General features: G+C 35.8%; 1 protein-coding gene across 2 annotated transcripts in view; it reads left to right on the top strand.

The window, feature by feature from the left end:
* Positions 1-23,053, top strand: part of LOC127838177 (valine--tRNA ligase-like) — a 74,338-nt gene that overhangs the window by 28,715 nt on the left and 22,570 nt on the right. Inside the window, exons 16-27 of one of the 2 annotated variants that reach the window (XM_052365757.1) lie at positions 372-442; positions 1,953-2,078; positions 2,482-2,586; positions 5,162-5,309; positions 5,862-5,989; positions 7,694-7,855; positions 10,550-10,744; positions 12,260-12,371; positions 12,693-12,856; positions 13,435-13,554; positions 13,742-14,331; positions 14,849-15,600. In XM_052365757.1, coding sequence (XP_052221717.1) covers positions 372-442; positions 1,953-2,078; positions 2,482-2,586; positions 5,162-5,309; positions 5,862-5,989; positions 7,694-7,855; positions 10,550-10,744; positions 12,260-12,371; positions 12,693-12,856; positions 13,435-13,554; positions 13,742-13,834 — 1,424 coding nt within the window. In that variant the 3' untranslated portion in view covers positions 13,835-14,331; positions 14,849-15,600. Of the gene's footprint in view, positions 1-371; positions 443-1,952; positions 2,079-2,481; positions 2,587-5,161; positions 5,310-5,861; positions 5,990-7,693; positions 7,856-10,549; positions 10,745-12,259; positions 12,372-12,692; positions 12,857-13,434; positions 13,555-13,741; positions 14,332-14,848; positions 15,601-23,053 lie in introns of those variants that run through there. The other variant, XM_052365758.1, reaches the window with a different exon arrangement.

Below are 23,053 nucleotides of genomic sequence, written 5' to 3'. Positions count from 1 at the left end.
CTTAATGTGCATTTATTGTTGTCATGCATTCTTATGGGAGCTGCATACTATTCACATTTGTTCATAATTTTAAAAATGAGACATGCTCTGTGAAAAGGAGGTTTAATGCATGTGCAAAAAGTGTCGTCCCAGATTAGCTTGTGCAGTCTGCACAGGCCTAAACAGGGACGACACTTTCTGCTTTTTTTTAAATATTTTCAGTTTAAAGAGAGTCTCTTCTTAGCAAAAATCCAGTTTAAGCAAATGGTGTCGTCCCTGATTAGCCTGTGTGGACTGCACAGGCTAATCTGTGCCGACACTTTTACCACATGCATCAACCTCCTGTTAACAGAGCGCGGCTCAATGACATTAAGTGTCCTTTGTATCAACAGATGAAGATGTGCTGGACACATGGTTCTCATCAGCACTTGTACCATTCTCAGCTCTGGGATGGCCAAAGCAGGTAAGTTTCATCATTTAATCAACTTTTAAAATAATTTCTTTACTTTGCTTTTCAACAATTTATATAATGTCTAATGACAGGTAAGAAATCTGTGTTTAAACAGTGTTGTTTTTTTTGTTGAAGGTTTCCAAAGAGACCTGTCCCCATTTCCAAAATGGTGAAAAAAACACTGTAAAATAAATATGATTTTTTTTTTGCAGTATTTTTTGGAATTTTTGCTTATTTTAGCACAACATTCTATTGATGGTCACCAGTGTTTCAAAATGAATTAGCTTTGTCAACAGTTACCTGGTTTACACTATAGAGGTAACTTTTGTTTATTAAGCATCTTAACACTTGTTCAGTACCTTATTGCTCAAAGCTTCAACTAATAGCTGATAATTTTTGGATCAAGTTATATAAAGTATGTGACTTAATTCCTAACCCTTTAATGCCAGTTGTCGTTAAAAGTAAGCTCAAATAATTTGCATGTGTGATAATAAAATAGCTTTACAAATATTTGTGGGCGTTCTTTTGTAATCAGACATTTACTTAAATGACTGTTTTCGTTTTAAGCAACATGTCTCAGACCATTTTCAATATTTATATTAACCTTAATTTCAGGTTGAACCTGGGTCATATGATTAAAAAACTAATTCACTTATTTTAGCTACTAAGTTAGTTGATGTTGGATTATACCAGACACCATATTCCAGAGATGATTCTTGATTTTTAAGCCTGTCTGTTTCCACTGATCCACTGATCAATTGTCAAACCAAAAATTTTTCATATGGGCCGTTTTCTGTGAAAAAGGGGTTTAATGCATGTGTGTAAAGTGTCGTCCCATATAAGCCTGTGCAGTCAGCACAGGCTTATAAGGGACAACACTTTCCACTTTTATAATATTTTTCGTTTCAAGAAGGTCTCTTCTTAGCAAAATTCCCATTAAGGCAGAAAGTGTCGTCCCTGATTAGCCTGGGTGCCCTTTTTCACAGAGAACAGCTCATATCTATTCTTTGATCTATTTTGAAAAGTAAATATCTTTCCAAAATAAATTAGATCCCTGAGATTATAAATGAGACGCAGTCTTAGAAAAGGGGGTTTAATTCATTTAACACAGGCTAATCTGGGATGACACTTTACACACTTACATTAAACACCCTTTTCACAGAGCAAGCCTTAAATCAAAGACATTTTAATCAACACCATGAGGTATTGATCTTTGAGCATGCATCCAATTTATACCCGCTGTTGGACAACAAGACATAGATTGTCCGCACATGCTAATCAGTGACGACACTTTCCGCTTTTATGGAATTTTTCGTTTAAAGGAAGTCTCTTATAAGCGAAAAAATTCAGTCTAGTCGGAAAATGTTGTCCCTGGTTAGCCTATGGGGACTTCCTAGGCTAATTTGTGATAAAAATTAATGCACATGCATAAAGCCCCGTTTTCCCAAAGCGCGGTTAATTTCAAGATTTTATTTACAGGTTTCGGACCCATAACATGTTATTTTGTGTTTTTTTTTTCCAGACTATTGACCTTCACCGTTTTTACCCCAACAGCCTCCTAGAGACTGGTAATGATATTCTGTTTTTCTGGGTGGCCAGGATGGTCATGTTAGGACTCAAGATGACTGGCTGTCTGCCGTTTTCAAAGGTAAATGTAAATGAGCTTCAATCTGGGAAAACGGGGCTTAATGCATGCAAGTAAAGTGTTGTTCCAGATTAGCCTGTTCATTCTTTTCAAGGAAGGCAATTTCCACACAGGCTAATCATGACGACACTTTCCACTTTTACTAGATTTTTGCGAAGAAGTTACTCCCTTTAAACTCAAAATACAAGAGATAAAAGTGCTTTTAAAAGTGTAATAATAGAAAATAAAACCTTATTATAAAACATTTAATGAACAAATTGTTTGATATTGTAATTTTACATCACTTTCATAAACATGATGACCGTAATTGTACATTTCAAAGCTCTAAATGAGCAATGTTAACAAATCTATTTTTGTGGTATGTTGTTGCTGAATGTACCATGTTAACACTGGTATTACTTTGCAGGTATTGTTACATGGCACTCTACGAGACTCCAAAGGCCGCAAAATGAGCAAATCTCTAGGAAACGTGATAGATCCGATGGACGTTATATACGGCGTTTCCCTTGAGGTAAGATACCCTTTGTTTTTTATATGAACCTCGTTCAAGGCATATTAGGCTTAATGCATGTGCATCAAATGTCCCATATAAGCCTGTGCAGTCTGCACAGGCTGATCAGGGATGACACTTTCTGCTTAGACTGATTGTTGTTTTGGATGAGTCTTCCTTAATGAAAAATTCCATACAATCGGAAAGTTTTATCACTGATGAGATTGTGCAGACATCACAGGCTAATATGAGACGACACTTTACACTCGTCCAGTCAGCCTCAGTTACAACAGAACGAGACTCATTTTATCATTTCATTTAAGACAAAATTGTTATTTGAAGTATAATTGTATATGAACAGAAATTTGTAAAGCTTAGCATATTTCTGGCAGCGTTTTTTTGCTTGCATTTCTTTTAGTTTTAAGCAACATTATACATTTTTAAATGCATACATGTTCGTGGTACTACATTAAATGTTCTATATCAAGGGCGTGTTTATTACCTTTATTTATACCCACATTACCATTAGTATTGAGGGCTATATAGGATTAATTTAGTTGGTCGGTCTGTCCCAAAATTTCATCCGATCTTCACCTAACTTGGTCACAAGTTGTTTCTAGATGATGTATAGGTCAAGATTGAATATGGGTCATGCCGGGTCAAAAACTAGGTCACGGGGTCACTTAGTGTGTTTTAAACCGAAAGTTTGTCTGGACCATAACAATGCCATTTATTGTTAGATTTTAAAATAACTTGGTTAATTTGTTCACTATCATGTAACGGTGTGTCATGTGAAAAAAGTACATCTATATTTCCAAGGTCAAGGTCACACTTGGGGTTCAAAGGTCAAATCGCTTGTCTGGGCCATGACGTAATAATTTATGGCGAGACTTTACAATCATTTGGCAATTGTGTTCACCATCATTGGACGGTGTGTCACGCGAAAGAATTACGTCAATATCTCCAAGGTCAAGGTCACACTTTGAGTTCAAAGATAAAAAATGGCCATAAATGAGCTTGTCAGGGCAATAACTATGTCGTTCATTGTGAAATTTTTAAATCATTTGGCGCATTTGTTCACCATCATTGGATGGTGTGTTGCGCGAAAGAATTATGTTAATATCTCCAAGGTCAAGGTTACGCTTTAAGTTTAAATGTTAAAAATGGCCATAAATGAGCTTGTCTGGGCCATAACTATATTGTTAATCGTGAGATTTTAAAATCATTTGGCACATTTGTTTACCATTATTGGCCGGTGTGTTGCGTGAAAGAATTACGTCGATATCTCCAAGGTCAAGGTCACACTTTGAGTGCAAAGGTCAAAAATGGCCATAAATGAGCTTGTCCGGCCATAACTATGTCATTCATTTTGAGATTTAAAAATCATTTGGCACATTTGTTCACCATCATTGGACAGTGTGTCCCGCGAAAAAATTACATCAATAACTCCAAGGTCAAGGTCACACTGTGAGTTCAAAGGTCAAAAATGGCCATAAATGATCTTGTCCGGTCCATAACTATGTCATTCATTGTGTGATTTTAAAATTACTTGGTACATTTGTTCACAATAATTGGACAATGTTTCATGCGAAAGAATGTCAATATCTCCAAGGACAGGGTCAAACTTGGAGTTCAAAAGTGAAAAATGGCCATACATGAGCATGTCCAGGCCATAACTATGTCATTGATTGTGAGAATCTAAAATGACTCTGTACATTAATTTTGTTCACATTCATTGGATGGCATGTCATGCAAAAGAATTCAATAGTGCAAAAGTCAAAATGGCCATAAATAATAATGGCATAATAATTCTTAAAAATCGCCATAAATTAGATTCTCTTGTTTTGTGAAGACAGCATGCAAAATAGTCTGTGTCAATGTGGCAGGTGGGGGTATACGTCACATCTGTGACAAAGCTTTAGTTAAAGATTTGAATAATTGTATATAACACAGTACAATTCGTTGTACAAGTTTCAAACAGATGGCTTGTCTTGTTCTGTGCTTTCTATACATGCAGGAATTGAACATGTCCTTTTAAGGTATTTCAATCAAATTGACATAAAACCATGATATTTTCATTGTAAAGACAGACTGGAAATGATGTAGACAGATTAGGGTATTATGAAACATTGATATTAACAGTCGATCTCTATGAGGTTTGTCCTCATAGTTTTGTCATATCAATCTTCCATTATGTGATCCTCTTCTGGGCTAAATGCATGTGTGTGTATTGTCATCCCAGACTAGCCTGGGCAATTCTCATATCTGGGACGACACTTACCGCTTTTATTAACTTTTTCATTTAAAGGAGTTCTCTTCAAAACAAAAATTCATTGTTGGTAGAGATTGTCATCCCTGATAAGCCCTAATTGTTGGTGGAGATTGTCGTCCCTGATAAGACCTAATTGTTGGTGGAGATTGTCGTCCCTGATAAGCCCTAATTGTTGGTGGAGATTGTCGTCCCTGATAAGCCCTAATTGTTGGTGGAGATTGTCGTCCCTGATAAGCCCTAATTGTAGGCTGCACAGGCTAATCTTATAAGAAACTTTACACACATACATTTAGTTCTCCAATGACGTAGCTTATACTGTGATAGGAGCTACAGAAGCAAGTTGAGCGGCTGGGATTCGATGTTTCTGAGATGGAAACAGCCAAGAAGGGTCAGTCCCAAGATTTCCCAGACGGTATACAGGAGTGCGGTACGGACGCCCTCAGATTTGCACTGTGCTCATACCAGTTTAAAGGTAGCCAATTATGTTTTCATGGTTGGTATTATATATGTTATGAAAGGTAGAGTAATATTATTTGTATAAATATATGTTATTAAAGGTAACTAATTCTGTTTTTATTATTGGCATAAATATCTGTATTCTGATGTAGCAAATTGTGTTTTTAAATTTTGGCATAAATATATGTAATTATAGCAATTTGTATTATTATTATCGGTATTAATACATGTAATTACAGGTAGGAAGTTGTGTATTTATTATTGGTATAAATATCTGTAAAGTCCATGCAAATATTCTTTTTTGTATAATTGCATGTGCTTTCTCCTTTAAAAACAAAGCATATTTTTTCAATGATTGTGATTTAAGTATCTCTGTATGTCTCAGTTAAGCAGTAGCTTCATAGTTGTAAACGCCTCGTTCTGGTAAAAACGGGGCTTAATGCATGTTTGTAAAGTGTTGTCCCAGATTAGCCTGTGCAATCCACAGCTATTATATTCCTTTTTGTAAAGGAGATAGCACACGCAATTATGCAAATGACAAATCCTCTAAACATGTATTTTCTTGTAGATCCGGAGATTCGTATGAACATCTCGCATGTGCACAACTACCGCCAGTTCTGCAATAAAATCTGGCAGGCCTTCAAACTGGTGTGGAACCAGCTGGGACCGGATTTCAAGCCTGTTCAACATTTAAAGGTGCAAGGACGCGTTTGCTTTTATATTTATTAAATGAGCGTCGTTATTGGATAACTGGTCTTAAAACATGTGCGTGATGTGTCATCCCAGATTAGCCGTGCAGTCCGCTCAGGCTAACTATGGACGACACTTTCCTTATAAACTGGATTTTTGCTGTGAAGAAACTTCCTTTAAACAAAAAAAACATAACTGCGAAATATGTCGTCCATGATAAGCCAGTGCTCACATGTATTAAGCCCGATTTACCCAGACCCCAGTTTAATTCTATTAAAATACTAGTATTCATTTGCATACAAGGTCTTTCATTACTTGACACCATATTTTTGAACTGTTAGTGCACATTTTATACTCTTTGCTTATAGACTTACAGCACAATGCACTAGATTTTGAAAACAAAATCCCCCCCCCCTCAAAAAAAAAACAACACACAAACTTATATGAAGGTACAAACCTAGCTGCCTTTTTAAAATTATGTAAGAGCCACAAATCATACCAACTATAAATTATGATTTGAATAAAGCTTCCATTTATGCATGTAATTTGTCAGCCCTGTTTGCACCTACAGATTTTATTATGTTTTTCGAAATAATGCAAACGCAACATGTTAAGTGTAAAGATAACCTCAAAGTTACTTTTTAAAAATGTTCAGTGTCTTAATGGAAAAATGGAAATGTTGCGTGCAGAATATTTTCACAATCTTAAAGGGAGAGAAAAACAGTGCGCACGACGTCAACTCTGAATCTGTTGCTAACGTGATATATGCTCGGCTATCACTCATACTTTAATTGGGCCCAACAACAAATGTCAAATTTTATGATGAAACTTGTTCTCTGACAGTACACTTAAATGGAAAGAGAGCGCCGATGTCCTTGAAAGTATATTTGCAAGATGCAGGGAAGTTTCTGCTGCAGTAAATGTTAAATGATTAGTTGTTTGAATGAAAATGTAAAAGGCTATCAAAACAATTTTTTTATGAAGAACAATACTATTGCCAAGCAATAAAAGTCCCCTATTCCTTGCATAAAGCAGTAATATAATTGTCTCTCTTTGTTTTCAAGCGATGTAATTCTTTTAAAGTTTGCCTTGTAGATGGTAATTTTCTAAAGATTACTCGCTTTTGCCAATAACAGTATTGTTTTACGAAGGAAATTTGTTTTAGTTTCTAAGAACGTTTTTTCACGTAAAACTGTCTTAGAAAAAAGCACTTAAACTGGTGTAAGCGATGTTCTTGGAAGAAAATGTTATAAAAAAGTTTATAAATGAAAAAATGTACGAATTACCAAATACAATATTAAATATCTATTTTGTCTGCCCAAGATCAGGGTAGGCTTGGAAGAGGACAACCTTTTCCCCAGTGATTTTGAAATGCGGTTTTACAAAAGCGTTTTTGCGTTGCAAATAGACTAAAAACTATGAAAACATAACATAATAGTAAAAAATGCTGGAATGTTTAAATATTCATGGTGATTTCAATGTTCCAGCTTTGATGGTAACATATTGGCCTATCATATTTTTTAAGTTCATAACAATGTATTATAATTTGTTTCATTATAAATGGAAACTTATAATAACATCAATATTCTGGCTGCTTCAATAAATCTAAGTAGAAACTATATCAATATAGAATAAATATCAATAAACATCATTATATTGACTGCCTCAATATTGAGGGTCGTTTATTAAAGTTTATATACAATATTTAAGAACAACGAGGACACTACATTTACGCCAGTGGACCTATGGATCCTGAGTCGCCTCAGCCACCTGGTACAACACTGCGACAACAACTTCCGGTCATATGACCTCCACCTAGCAACCCTGGCTCTGTATAACTTCTGGTTCAATGATTTTTGCGCAGTGTATTTGGTGGGTTAATATTTGTCTTTATGTCATATACACTACCAACTTGTGCGTGTTGTGCTTATTATAGCTGCTCAAATATGTCATTGTAGAGACAATTTAAAGTCCTTTTTCTTTGTAGAATCTTTAAGTAGTAACGCTGAAAAGTACTTTTTGGGTAAATCAAAATTACCAGCAATGTCACATAATTGAAATTTATAGCATAGTTAAAATCATTTAACACTGTATCGTGTAATTATCAGCATAGTTAAGTCCCATTAATTGAAAATCAAGGTAATTCAAATACACATAAATTATAGTATTGGGATATTGTGAAATAATGAGCATTGGTCTATATGCTATTAAGAACAATGTTATGCTATTGTGTTTTATCAGAAAATCAAGTTTTTAGCTCACCTGATTGCTCAGGTGAGCTTTTGTGACCGGTCTTTGTCCGTCGTATGTCTGTCCATTAAAATTTTCTCGTAAACACTCTAGAGGCCACATTTCTTGTCCCATCTTCATGAAACTTTGTCAGAAGCTTTGTCCCAATGTAATCACGGCCGAGTTCAAAACTGGGTTGTGCCGGGTCAAAAACTAGGTCACTGTAGAAGTCACATTTCATGCCCAATCTTCATGTAACTTTGTCAAAATGTTTGTCTTAATGATATCTTGGTTGAGTTCAAAAGTGGTTCCGATCGTTTGAAAAACATGGCCGCCAGTGGGCGGGGCAGTTTTCCTTATTTGGCGATAGAGAAACCTTGTAAACACTCTAGAAGTCACAATTTTAGCCTAATCATAATGAAATTTGGTCAAAACATTGGTTCAATTGATGTCTCGGACGAGTTCGAAAATGGTTGAGATAGGTGAAAAAAAAATGGCAGCCAGTGGGCGGGGCATTTTTCTCTATATGTATATAGTGGCAATTTTCCCTATTTGGCTATAGAGAAACGTTGTAAACACTCTAGAAGTCACATTTTTTGCCCGATCATCATGAAAGTTTGTCAAAACATTGGTTTTATTGATATCTCGGACGGAAAATGGTCGGGATCGGTGAAAAAACATGGCCGCCTGTGGGCGGGGCATTTTTCTCTATATGTATATAGTGAAAACATATGAACATAGTAGAAGTCACATTTTTGGCGCAATTTTCATGAAATTTGCTCAGAACATTTGTTTCCTTGATACGAGAGTTGAGTTAAAAAATGGTTCCAGTCAGTTGAAAAACATGGCTGCTGGGAGGGGGGCAGTTTTCTCATTATGCCCCCCCCCCCCCCCCCTTTCGAAGAAGAGAGGGTATATTGTTTTGCTCATGTCGGTCCGTCCGTCCACGCAATGGTTTCCGCATGATAAGTCAAGAACGCTTATGCCCAGGATCATGAAACTTCATAGGTACATTGATCATAACTCGCAGAAAACCCCTATTGATTTTCAGGTCACTAGGTCAAAGGTCAAGGTCACGGTGACCCGAAATAGTAAAATGATTTCCAAATGATAAGTCAAGAACGCTTACGCCTAGGATCATGAAACTTCATAGGTACATTGATCATGACTCGAATATGAACCCTATTGATTTTCAGGTCACTAGGTCAAGGTCATGGTGACCTGAAAAAGTAAAATGGTTTCTGGATGATAACTCAAGAACGCTATGCCTAGGATCATGAAACTTCATAGGTACAATGATCATGACTCACAGATGACCCCTTATGATTTTCAGGTCACTAGGTCAAAGGTCAAGGTCACGGTGACTTGAAATACTAAAATGGTTTCTGGATGATAACTCAAGAACGCATATGCCTAGGTTCATGAAACTTCATAGGTATATTGATCATGACTCGCATATGACCCCTATTGATTATCAGGTCACTAGGTCAAAGGTCGAGGTCACAGTGCCAAAAAACGTATTCACACAATGGCTGTCAAGGTCACGGTGACTCAACTTAGAAAAATGGTTTCCGGATGATAACTCAAGAATGCTTGCGCCTAGGATCATGAAACTTCATAGGTACATTGATCATGACTTGCAGATGAAATAATGATGAAACTTGACCAGGATGTTTGTCTGGACAATATCTAGGTCAAGTTTTACATTAGGTAAAGATTAAATGACCGACTCCTCTCAGGTGAGCTCTCTTGTTTAAAAATGTTATTTAACACAAAAGTATATTTTTTATGGCTAGTTTTAATTTTAAAAAACGTTATTTCTTTTAATCCAGGTTCAGCAATTCTTTCCCTCTTGATAAAGAACCGAAAAACGGTCCCAATTAGGAAAAAACTAAAGTTTCCCAATTGCTGTCAAAAAAAATTCCTAATTGAAGGTTTCTTTTTTTTTTTAATAAAATGCAACATTTAGTTAATTTTCCTATGCAGCTCTAACATAAGAACCAGGTTTGAACCTAAGTAAATATAAAATTGACAACTTAACAACACTAAGTAATCAATTTTAAAGTATTTGGGAGCAAAAAATCAAATACACCAATTTCCCAATATGAAGACTTCACGCCAGGAATTTTCCCAGTTCCAGTGCACATTTTTCCCAATTGGACTGGGGACTGGTGCCGGTGCTTTTCCAAATTGGGCTGGTACCGGTACTTTTTTCCAATTTGTCAAAAAAAGATGCTGAGGCTATATCTATTGATCCATTGTAACAAACAACTCAATTGACCTATGTGGACACCATATCCGCTTCACCACGGTGACTTTTGTTATGCCTCATTACAGGAATATTCAAAGAAGATGATGGACACACCCTCCGCCCCAGGTGTTAGAGATGTTCTGTATTTCGTCGTGGACACATTCCTTCGGGCCCTCAGTCCGTTTATGCCATTTCTTACCGAGGAACTGTATCAGCGCCTGGGAAACATTAGTGCCGATGCAAGCAGTGTGTGTCTTACGCAATATCCGGACCCCTTAAAGGTAGTCTACCTACCGTAGTACAAGATTTGTGACATAAGTTTATTATTGTACCTATTCCAGTGTTTGATAGCCTCGTTCTTGGACAACTAGGATTAATGCGTGTGTGTCAAATGTCATCCAATATTCGACAGTGCACTCCTCCCAGGCTAATCAGGGACCATGCTTTCCGCTTTTATGGTACTTTTGTCTAAAGGAAGTCTCTTCCTTGGAGAAATCCAGTACAGGTTGAAAGTTTCCTCCCTGATAAGCCTCTGCGGACTTCACGGGCTAATCTGGGATGATGCTTAATGCACATGCATTAGGCCCAGTTTTTCCCAGATTGAGGCTCTTATAGGAAAGAAAATTTGACCTTGACTTTGTATCAAAATTTGAAAAGTGTTTTGTCTTGCTTAAAGGGGCCTTTTCACGTTTGGGTAACTTGACAAAATTGAAAAACCATGTGTAGATGAAAGAAGTCAGAGTTTTCATCACGTCTGAATGAAATTTTGTCAGAATGTATTAATTTATGAAATCTGGCTTAGGATTGTATATGGGTCATCTGAGGTCATAAAGTAGGTCATCTGGTCAAATCATAGTAAAACTTTCTGTAGACGATAGAGGTCACAGTTTATCAGATCTTAATGAAATTTAGTCAGAATGTTTATCTTGATTGAATCTGGGTTGGGATTATATATAATTCAACACAGTAAAGAGGTCATATCTGTTTGTGCTCTAGAATGTCAATTTGAGTATAGCCATACAATTGATATGATGTGATCAGGTTACATTTGTCTATTAGCCATCTTGAATCAAAATGTACATAATATTATAAAGAGCTTGTAGGAGCTCCTGTTCATGGTAAATATTATAAAAAGCTTGTAGGAGCTCCTGTTCATGGTTAATATTATAAAGAGCTTGTAGGAGCTCCTGTTCATTGTTAATATTATAAAGAGCTTGTAGGAGCTCCTGTTCATGGTTAATATTATAAAGAGCTTGTAGGAGCTCCTGTTCATGGTTAATATTACAAAGAGCTTGTAGGAGCTCCTGTTCATGGTTACTATTATAAAGAGCTTGTAGAGCTCCTGTTCATGTATTATACCATTTTTTCTTCAGATGAGCGATCTAAGGCCATCTTGTTTTTTTAGCTATGGTCTTGAAATTTTGCCCATTTGTACTTCATGATATAGCTAGCCATAGTCTGATAGAATTTAAGTTGATGTAGCAAGGTTAGTAGGGTGAGCGATTCAGGGCCATCATGGCCCTTTTGTTTATTAATGCATTTCATAAAAAAACATGGCCGTTAAAGAGAAGTACAGTTTTCTTTATACTAGTATTTTTACATGAAAAACTTTGTTAACCATGACAGCTGATGAGATTTTTTATGCCAAGGAAAACACGAATATAATAACTATACAGTACATGAAAACATGTGCTAGAAGTGTTGGGCTTATAAGTGCTGTACTGGAGTGATCATACTTATAAACCAGTTATGATACAACATGATTGATTTTGTTGCAATGGTATATTTTATTTCAGTACAACTGGTATAATGGCAATCTCGAATCTACCATGGAGCGTGTACAGCTGACATGTAATGGAGCACTATCTTTAATGAAGACATTTGAGCTGTCGCCTAAAATTACTGAAGGTAAAATAAGGAAAATCGATGTAATGAATATTGAAAAGTGTGTTTTTTTTTCACACTGCTTATAATGCTGTAAGGGTGCATAGGAAATTTATTTGTTTGACAATCATCATTGACTCGAAAGGCAAGATGGAAGTTTCAAACATACCATATCCACAAGTTCTTACCAGCCCTACTACAGGCTTATATCAGAGATATGAATGCTACTTCAATGCCATGATTATCTTACTTCATTTGGTCTCATGAAAAGTATCGTTTAAAAATCCAAGCATTGATATATCCATTTTAGCTTTAGCTGCTTGTTTTTATTTTTTTGACCTTCAGTGTATATACAGGCGCCAGAAAGTTATCACTTCGACGATTTCTTGGCTGTGTTTGCTTCACAGTTGAAATGCCAAAGTATCACGTTTGTAAATAGGGACCAGGCTCTATCTGGCTGCATACGCAAAGATATCGCACCAGGCCTTGACGTCTACATTAAAGTTCAGGTATCCGGTTTAACCGCTAATAGGCAAATAAAGAGTTTCCTGATAATCCGGTTCATTACCAATGAAAATGGTGTAGCTCAGAGTTTAGATTTTCACATGAGTTATTTCGAATGCTATAATTTGAAGGGACCTGTTTAAAACTTTACCACTTAGATACGTATTTTGACACATAATTTTTTGACGCATTTGTAGTCCTTTAGAGGGTTAAATTTAATTATAGACTTTTCTTACTGGATTAAAGTTTTAAAGGCTTCATTTCCAACCCTTAAATACTGACGAGCAGCAAACAGCATAAAACATTAACAGACTGCAAGTTAATCACAGGCTGTTCTGGTTTTATGCTGTTTTCACATACCCATTTTCACTTTGCTTCTTATGGGGGAAAGTGTTAAAGATTGATTAATTGACAGTTTTATGTTCCCAAAACGAAGTAATAAGGCTGTATTACTAAGAGAAATATCACTGCGGACCTAGTAAAGTTAATAATGATTATCTCATGAATAAAAATAATATGTTTAAGTTGGGTGGTAGTAGCAGCATTGTAGAAGATAATAAATATTGACATTATTTTACTTAAGGATATTTCAAAAATTCAAGTTATGATAAAGAACTTAGAAGAGAAGCATCATAATCTGATGGAAAAGATAGTACAACTGGCGAAGAAAGGGAAAAAGAAACATAACGATGTTGATGACAAGGTATTTTTCTTATATATACAATAGCGATGAAGATAATACGTTGATTTGTCGTCGTAAATAATGCACAATGTAGTGTCCATTGTGTCCATGTCTTATACCTTATGTATTTATTCAATAGTTTGGTTTTATGTTTACTACATATTGTTCAAATTATTTAAACATACGGATCAACTATATTGTCATTCAGATTCAAGTCCTTGACGAAAAGGCACGGCTCGTAAAGGAACAGATAGACATTTTGCAGCAAGTGCAAAGAAACAGCATAAGAGGACCAGATTAATGCATGACAAACATTATTAGCATCTAACAATAGTTCACTTGTCAAACATAGCATTCTTAAACATTGCCTTATGTACGCAATTTTAGGCTATATTATCAGAGAAATGGTGTTGTGCAAGTTTGTATAGAAATAAAAACGAACCTTTGATAATAAAACATAAATAGTGTTTTATGTTTTAATAGATTTGTTAATGTATTATATCAATCATTGTGTACAATTCTTTCTGCTTAGGCCATTATTTTTAGCTTATCTATTTAAAAAAAAAAAATTATGAGCTTTTGTCATCACCTTGGCGTCGGCGTCCGGTAAAGTTTTGCGTTTAGGTCCACTTTTCTCAGAAAGTATCAATGCTATTGCATTCAAACTTGGTATACTTACTTACTACCATAAGGGGACTGGGCAGGCAAAGTTAGTTAACTCTGGCGTGCATTTCGACAGAATTATGTGCCCTTTTAATACTGAGAAAATTGAACATTTTGGTTAAGTTTTGTGTTTAGGTCCATTTTATTCCTTAAGTATCAAAGCTATTGCTTTCATACTTGCAATACTTACTAACTATCATAAGGGGACTGTGCAGGCAAAGTTATGTAACTCTGACTGGCATTTTGACAAAATTATGTGCCCTTTTTATACTTAGAAAATTTAAAATTTGGTTTAGTTTTGTGTTTAGGTCCACTTTATTCCTACAGTATCAAAGCTATTGCTTTCATACTTGCAACACTTATACACTATCATAAGGGGACTGTGCAGGCAAAGTTATGTAACTCTGACTGGCATTTGGATGGAATTATGGGCCCTTTATACTTAGAAAATTGAACATTTGGTTAAGTTTTGTGTTTTGGTCCACTTTTTTCCTAAAGTATCAAAGCCATTGCTTTCATACTTGCAACACTTACTAACTATCGTAAGAGGACTGTACAGGCAAAGTTATGTAACTCTGACTGGCATTTTGACAGAATTATGTAACCTTTTTATACTTACAAAATTGAAAATTTGGTTAAGTTTTGTGTTAAGGTCCATTTTATTCCTTAAGTATCAAAGCTATTGCTTTCATACTTGCAACACTTACTAACTATCATAAGGGGACTGTGCAGGCAAAGTTATGTAACTCTGACTGGCATTTTGACAAAATTATGTGCCCTTTTTATACTTAGAAAATTTAAAATTTGGTTTAGTTTTGTGTTTAGGTCCACTTTATTCCTACAGTATCAAAGCTATTGCTTTTATTATTGGAACACTTATAAACTATCATAAGGGGACTGTGCAGGCAAAGTTATGTAACTCTGACTGGCATTTGGACGAAATTATGGGCCCTTTATACTTAGAAAATTAAAAATTTGGTTACGTTTTGTGTTTTGGTCCACTTTACCCCTAAAGTATCATGATATTGCTTTCATACTTGGAACACTCGCAAACTATCAGAAGGGTATAGTAAAAGGACAAGTTGCATAACTCTGGTTGTCATTTTTACGGAATTATGGCCCTTTTTTGACTTAGTACTTTTGAATATATGGTTAAATTTTGTGTTTAGATCCACTTTACTTCTAAAGTATCAAGGCTATTGCTTTCAAACTCCAAATACTTTCATGCTATCATGAGGTTACTGTACCTGGCAAGTTGAATTTTACCTTGACCTTTGAATGACCTTGACTCTCCAGGTCAAATTATTAAATTTTGCTAAAATTGCCATAACTTCTTTATTTATGATTAGATTTGATTGATACTTTGACAAAACTACTCTTACCTGACATACCACAATAGACTCCACCCAAACCATCCCCCGTGCCCCCCCTCCCCGAATCCCCCCTTATTTTTTTTTTAAGATCATCTCACAAATGACCACCACACCCTCACACTATACCCCCCCCCCCCACCCCACCCCCCACCCCACCCCCTAAATTTTATTTTTTTTGAAACGGTTAAAAAACACAAATATTTATTTTTATTGTTTTATTTTTGAAAAAACCATCCAACCATCGCACCCAAGAATCCCCCCCCCCCCCCCCCCCCCCCCCCGAAATTGAAATTGAGAGTCCCTTCACCTTTGAAAAGAAAATAGATGAGCGGTCTGCACCCGCAAGGCGGTGCTCTTGTTTTCTTTTGTTTTACGGGAATACCGACTGTATAAATTTCGACATAACATAAAAATAAAGTTATACTTTCGTGAATTGTATTCTTATTTCTTCCGCCGACCAGGTTCTTTATTCAGAACACATATAAAACGTATTAACAAATTGCAAAAAGTAAAAATCCAAAGTTGCAAAAAAAAAAAACGAAGAAAATAGGTTGTTTTTTATGTCTTATTGAAATATCTTGTCCAAAGATACTGGAAAGTTGTTTTTATGTCTAGAAAACGAACTATCGTTTATAAATTAATTACACAAGTAAAAGCGCATCTCGGAAAAGACAGTCTGCTAACCAACTGAACAAGATTTTAGAAAGAACACATTCCGGATTCTTTACCAAAACTAGCAAGTAAAACATGGTTTGAGATGTGTATGTGTCAGTGGATCTGTTAATAATCAGATTCGTATGAATGTTCTGCATATTATGTTTGTTACAAACCATCTGGTTATTTAATTTACGAAGATTAAACATATATAAAGTACTAAACCATAATATAATATTTTTGATGCGCAAAATTGGCTGACAAAACGTTTAAGTGATACATTTTAATAAGTCACTAGCCACGCGACAAGACAAATAGATAACATTTAACAGATATAACAAAGTGTATGTCTGTCTTATTATCTTTATTCCGTACAAAAGAGATTGATACAATACAAAATACCATAAACAATTTAACCGTTCCATGACAAAATCAGCGTTCATGTCACAATTTGTGGCTGGACAATTCCAAGTAGAATGTCTTTGTTTGGGAACGGTGGTCATAGCAGCAAAAATACAATTCATATTGAAAAGAAATAATTATAGACTTACAAATAGCAATAATTCTTGTTAATTATCCCCACGCTTTTTGAAAAAAAGGTGGGGATATTGTGGTTATCTCCGCCGTCCGTCCGTCCGTCTGTCTGTCTGTCTGTCCGTCCGTCCTGGCCACTATCTCCTCCTACACTAAAAGCACTAGAACCTTGAAACTTACACACATGGTAGCTATGAGCATATGTGCGACCCTGCACTATTTGGAATTTTGATCTGACCCCTGGGTCAAAAGTTATAGCGGTTGGGGTGGGGCCGCGTCAGAAATTATCACTCATTTTTTTCGGTTATTTTAAATTTACTTCTTTATTTCTACACCGATTCACTTCAAATTGATACTGGACCTCTCTTATGACAATACGGTCAATCTCAACCATGCATGGCCCCATTCCCAACCCTGGGGCACCCCGCCCACATAGGCCACACCCACCAAAAATTTCCATTTACTATAATTTTTTCATTTCTACACGGATTCACTTCAAATTGATACTGAACTTTTGTTATGACATAAGGATTCATCTCAACTATGCATGGCCCCAATCCCAACCCTGGGGCGCCCGCCCACATAGGCCACACCCACTAAAAAATTCCATTTACTATAATTTTTTCATTTCTACACGGATTCTTTTCAAATTGATCCTGAACTTCTCTTATGACATTAGGGTCAATCTCAACTATGCATGGCCCCATAACCAACCCTGGGGCCCGGCCAACATAGACCACACCCACCCAAAATTGCCTTTACTATAATTTCTTCATTTCTACACCGATTCACTTCAAATTGATATTGAACTTCTCTTATGACAATACGGTCAATCTCAACTATGCATGGCCCCATTACCAACCCTGGGGCCCCGCCCACATAGACCACACCCATCCAAAATTGCCTTTTACTATAATTTCTTCTTTTTTACACTGATTCACTTCAAATTGATACTGAACTTCTCTTATGACAATACGGTCAATCTCAGCTATTCATGGCCCCATTACCAACCCTGGGGCACACCTAGGTCAAACATTCGGCGTGGGGATACGCGTCGGCCTCTGCCGCGCCATTTCTAGTTAATACAGATTTTGTCGAGGCATGTCTCATAACCATGAATAAATCCACCCGAAATAAGAGTTAAAAGGATTTTTTTCTGAAATACATTGAAACATTGAGACATTTAAATACAAGGATATACATCAACGGTGGACCTTTAACGCAAATAAAAACAAAACGATTAAAAATAAATGCCTACATAAACAAGATGTACAACATTTAAATAAAACAATGCTCCGATAGCATACACGATCACAAATAGAAATGAAGTGATTATATCAATCCCAAGCAATATATAATAAACAAAAGAACGAGAGGAATTAACAATACATATCATTAGTATTATGTACTGGGCCATTGTCAAATGCATGTTGTTTTAGATTTTCAAATATAGGCGTTACAGAAATCTTGTTAGGTTGTTACAAACGCCTGTATTTTATCATCCTATGGATACTAAGGAAAGAACGTAGGCCTTAAACATTTGTGTCTTGTTCTGATAAGACTGGGCATAATGCATGTGCGTAAAGTGTCGTTCCAGATTAGCCTGTGCAGTCCGCACAGGCTAATCAGGGACAACACTTTCCGCCTTAACTTGATTTTCGGTAAGGAGGGACTTCCTTGAAACTAAAAATACCATTCAAGCGGAAAGGGTCGTTCCTGATTAGCCTGTGCGGACTGCACAGGCTAATATGGGACGACACTTTACGCACATGAATTAAGCCCAGTTTTCTTAGAACAAGACACATTTAAACATTGAATGTTAAATAAAGGAAAATTTATAGTATTATTATGCCTAACGTAACATTTTAACGATCCACAAACAATGGGGTTTCAATAAACTAAAAAAAGCTTTTCCGTAGTTTAAAGTGAAATATCAGTGATCTTATAAAGATAATTCACCATTTCTAACTGTGAAAAAACTCTGAAAATTGTAGATTGAGTTCACTGTACCTTTTAGCGTGACGTTATCATTCCTGCGCAATTCACAAGTTTGATCCTTTAAAAAATAAATGAATATTTGGAAAAAGCATACACATTAAAAGAAGACTGTCTGTTATGTTTATCGATATCTTTTCAATCATGATCATTGAAAATAATAACGAAAAATAAACTTTGTATTCTCTTTTTACGGTGGACAATTCGGTCAAGTTACGGACTGGGCAATGTGATCTCGCAGATTTGTGACACATCTATGGAGGGCTGCAAGCAAACCTTAACCATCAAGAACTACGCTTATGAATTCCGAACTATTTGATGAATAGTTGATCTTATTACAAATATTCGTTGTCTGTCAGCTGAAATTGAGTTAACCAAATTCACCAATACAGCAAACATCTTGGACAAATAATATATGTGTGAAATCGCCTAATTAATAATGTTTAAAAGGCTTCAAACGTATACAAGCCAGCTTGATGATTATCGTTCATGCACACTATGTGTACTTAATTATACCTTATTTTCAATACTACATTCACTCATTCAGAGTCAGTTACAAGTTGTTGACACCTTCAGACTTTTGCGTTAAAGAACTCTCATCAGGTTGTTTTAAACACGTGTATTGTGTCACTGTTTTTGAGACCCACCAGTAGAATTCCATTTTCTTTGCCGTAGCACACACATTCAGGATAACCGCTTACGGAAAATCTTGCCAGTATATCTTTGCCTTCCGAATCAAGTTGCACGACTTTACTAGATCCGAAAGAATCCCAAGTTTGACCACAACAGACAAGCACCTGCCCATTGGCTGTAACATGTACTCCATCAGGGTTGTAAAGTTTGATTTCACCGGAAGGGGGTTGAAGAGTTTCAGCCTTCTTCAATGTAAGGCACGAGTTCCCATAATCGGAGGTTGTGACGTATATAGTTGTCCCATCTGGGCTTACCGCACACTTGCGCGCTGTAAAGAGGTAAAAGCAAGAGTAAGTATCTCGTATGTGCTGAATAAAGAGATACCAAAGGCTCAACTATTCATGTAAAACACTTTATATTAAATCCCTGAAACTTTACCATACACATCTTTAAAGTTCTGAGCAGCCAGATTGTGTGATTTGTCTTTAAGAAAAAAAGCGATGTCATAAGGGCATGTATTTGAGAAAGTATAAAGATTAATGATGACAAATATGTACTTAAGAGTGTTCATAAAGTTACACTATATCCATAAAAATGTAGCTGCAAAGTCTGCTGATGATTATGTATAATCGACATTAAGAGAATTGGCATAGCACCATTATATTATAGTCTCGAACAAATGCCAAATATTTGGGCCTTACGATTTCTAGGGGAAATATTTGTATATATTCACTTTATACAAATAAGGGAATCGAGTAAATCCTAAGGCTAGGGACATGACTTGAACATACGATATTTTAAGCGAAATACCTATCTGGGCAAGACGGTTTCAGAAGCAGGATTTTTAAAGCTTTCCATATTACCTTATATGTATATAAGGGAAACACGTTACTTTCGGGGAACGGCTTATGTAAACCACATTGGCATTGTTTGAACAAACGTAGTACAGGACCATCAGAGGAGATTATTAACGCTATTTGGTAGCATCTATATAAGCGAATATAAATCATACGACCCACAGGCCGTGGTCATGCTCCTTCACAGAAATTATATTTGAACAGTCTTAGAAGAGGGCTACCAAACAATAATAGACACCAAATGTTCAACTTTTGAACCGAGTGCTTTCAGAGATTTTTGAATTAGGTTTTTGAACAGCAATTGAATTTCAATGCTATTAAACATACCACTGTTATTTCTGTTTTTCTTTGTTTGCCTTTTTAAGTCCTCATCCGAGTCTTCACTGTCTGGAGCAACAACAATATTGATGAGGCATCGTGAGATTCTTAATCACATTGAATTCAGTCTGACCCAACAATTTGTAATACATCTACATCTTTATGTTTAAATAGCGATAATCGCATATTTCTATTTGTAAATGACCAGATACTAAAGGTTTTCAATTAAAGTACCATAACTAAAACGAAAATTTGCGAATCTGAAACAACTTTTTTCAATTTTGTCAATTTACCAAAGCGTGAAAAGATCCCTTTAACAAAACTTGGAACATGACCATCATAGTAAGCTCCAAACAAAACATTTAAACCCATGACCCTTGTAAACGTATAGTAAGACCTCTTTTACAGGTTTTCCTATATGAGTCTATATATATCCTGGCTCGGGGCCAGTGTTGAGTCCGATGACACATTTGGAAAAAAACTTCAAATATAACCAAATAACGATGTTAAACACTCAATATTATCCCAGACCCTTGCGATTTTCGGGAAGATTTTTATTTAAGTTGTTTTTTTTTTTAAATATCAGACGGTTCAGACCGGAGTGTGTTGAACAACTTGACGAGGGTCACCCAATGATTATTCATTTGAAGTTTCTTTAAAATCTTGCCAGCGGTCTAGGAGATGGTTGAATGAAATTAATTAGGCAACAATGACGACGCAGGTCAGACAAAAAGGATCTCAAAAGCTAACCGTGGACGCGTTGTGAAAAGGCGAGCTTATAAACATCGTAAAAGCATACCTTGTGCAAGGGAGATTTTATGTTTACATTGTCCTTCAATGCTATAGCAGTAGATTGTTTTCGCATCTGTAACAAATATATCGTTGTTGTGGTATCCAATACCGTGGCAGAAGTGCTCGAATGTTATTATTCTTTCTACCATTATGCGCTGCCTGTTTACTCGAATAAAGTTCAGATCCCTATCGTCAAATATTAGAGCCACGCTATATGCACTTACATTGCACATTTGTCTTGGTGTACTCGGAAAACTAAGATGAGACACAACGTTAAACGAATCATCTAACAATTTAACTTTCTTGTTAAAACTGTCAGCTATTATAAATTCACCGTCGGCCAATTCACATATGCCAATGATCGTAGCTTTGTTGGAATCTCCGGAATCTGGGTAGACTCTAATATTATGCTCGGTCATGTCTGATACTTTAATTACTTGATTAGGATTGTTCCTGTATGTCTGAATTTTTCCAAGACTACTTAACTCAGAAACTAATTGCAACATTGAGGCCTCATACTGGAACCTGAAGTTAATGTCCCTGTTGTCCTTTCGTTCATACAAAGAATCTGTTTCTTCAGAAAGCGTATCATATTTCTTACACAATATAAACACTAGTTGCTTATTTTCCTGTTTTATACATTCAATACCTCGTTGAAGAAGTTTATATCTTTGATTTATCTCCGTATGACATTGCATTTCGTTTTTGCAGGTTTCATTTATTCTTGTAAACATTATTTGTAGTTCCGATGTTGTACGTTTCCCAAGCTTCTCAATAACGTCTGTCATTTTCTTTTGCACCGACGCGATTTCTAAAAGTGTTTCATCATAACTGATTTGAAGAGTCTCAAACTGCTTTTCCATGTCAATTTGTTCCAATTTAAACTTCTCACATTTAGCGAGAATGTTTTCCGGGAGTTCCTTAAAATGATCTTCCACATCAAATTCTTCTTCATCTTCTCCGATACGAACTACTTGTTCACATAGCCTGTAGGTGGTGAAAATAGAAGATATTGTAATGAATTACTTTGTAAATATAAAGATACCAATTTACATTATGATGATTAGGTAGATGATATGGTTGATAAGATTAGATTATAGGTAGACAAATAACTTCATAAGAAGTTATGAATTTAATTTAGATAGACGCAGTAATATTTTATAGATAGATTCAGTATGTATATCGCGTGCATTCAAATTTATAAATTTGATAAAATGTAAATTGTCTGTCGTAGGCCTGGTAAAATTCTTGGCTGATAATTGTTAATCTAATTTTCTGTTTTATACGACACACAAACACTTATTTTTTACATGAACACATAGAGTTATTGAGAGCACATTGGTAGCGAAACGTTAAGCCGAGTCAACAATGTTGATTTATGACATAAAACTATAATTATGAAGAATTAAACAAACTATAATCTGGGTCAATTTCTTTATGATGTTACTTTCTTTAATCAAATCAGCTACGGACTACGTGAAAGGGGACAAGCGCTTTTATAACACACTTCCACCTATCGGTGGAAGATGCATTAAGTGCGAACATTTGTCCACCTCATCTAAACACAGTGCTCCCCTAACGAAGAGTACGCGTACATGAAGTGTAAATAATATTTTATCTATATGAGACTGCTAAATGTTAGATTCCAAATGTAGATCAGCGATTTTTCAATTGGGAAAAGTACATGTACCATACCAATTG

The sequence above is a fragment of the Dreissena polymorpha genome, chromosome 7 (genome assembly GCF_020536995.1).
Source record: "Dreissena polymorpha isolate Duluth1 chromosome 7, UMN_Dpol_1.0, whole genome shotgun sequence".
Taxonomy (NCBI): domain Eukaryota; kingdom Metazoa; phylum Mollusca; class Bivalvia; order Myida; family Dreissenidae; genus Dreissena; species Dreissena polymorpha.
This window is presented reverse-complemented; position numbering and strand designations above follow the sequence as displayed.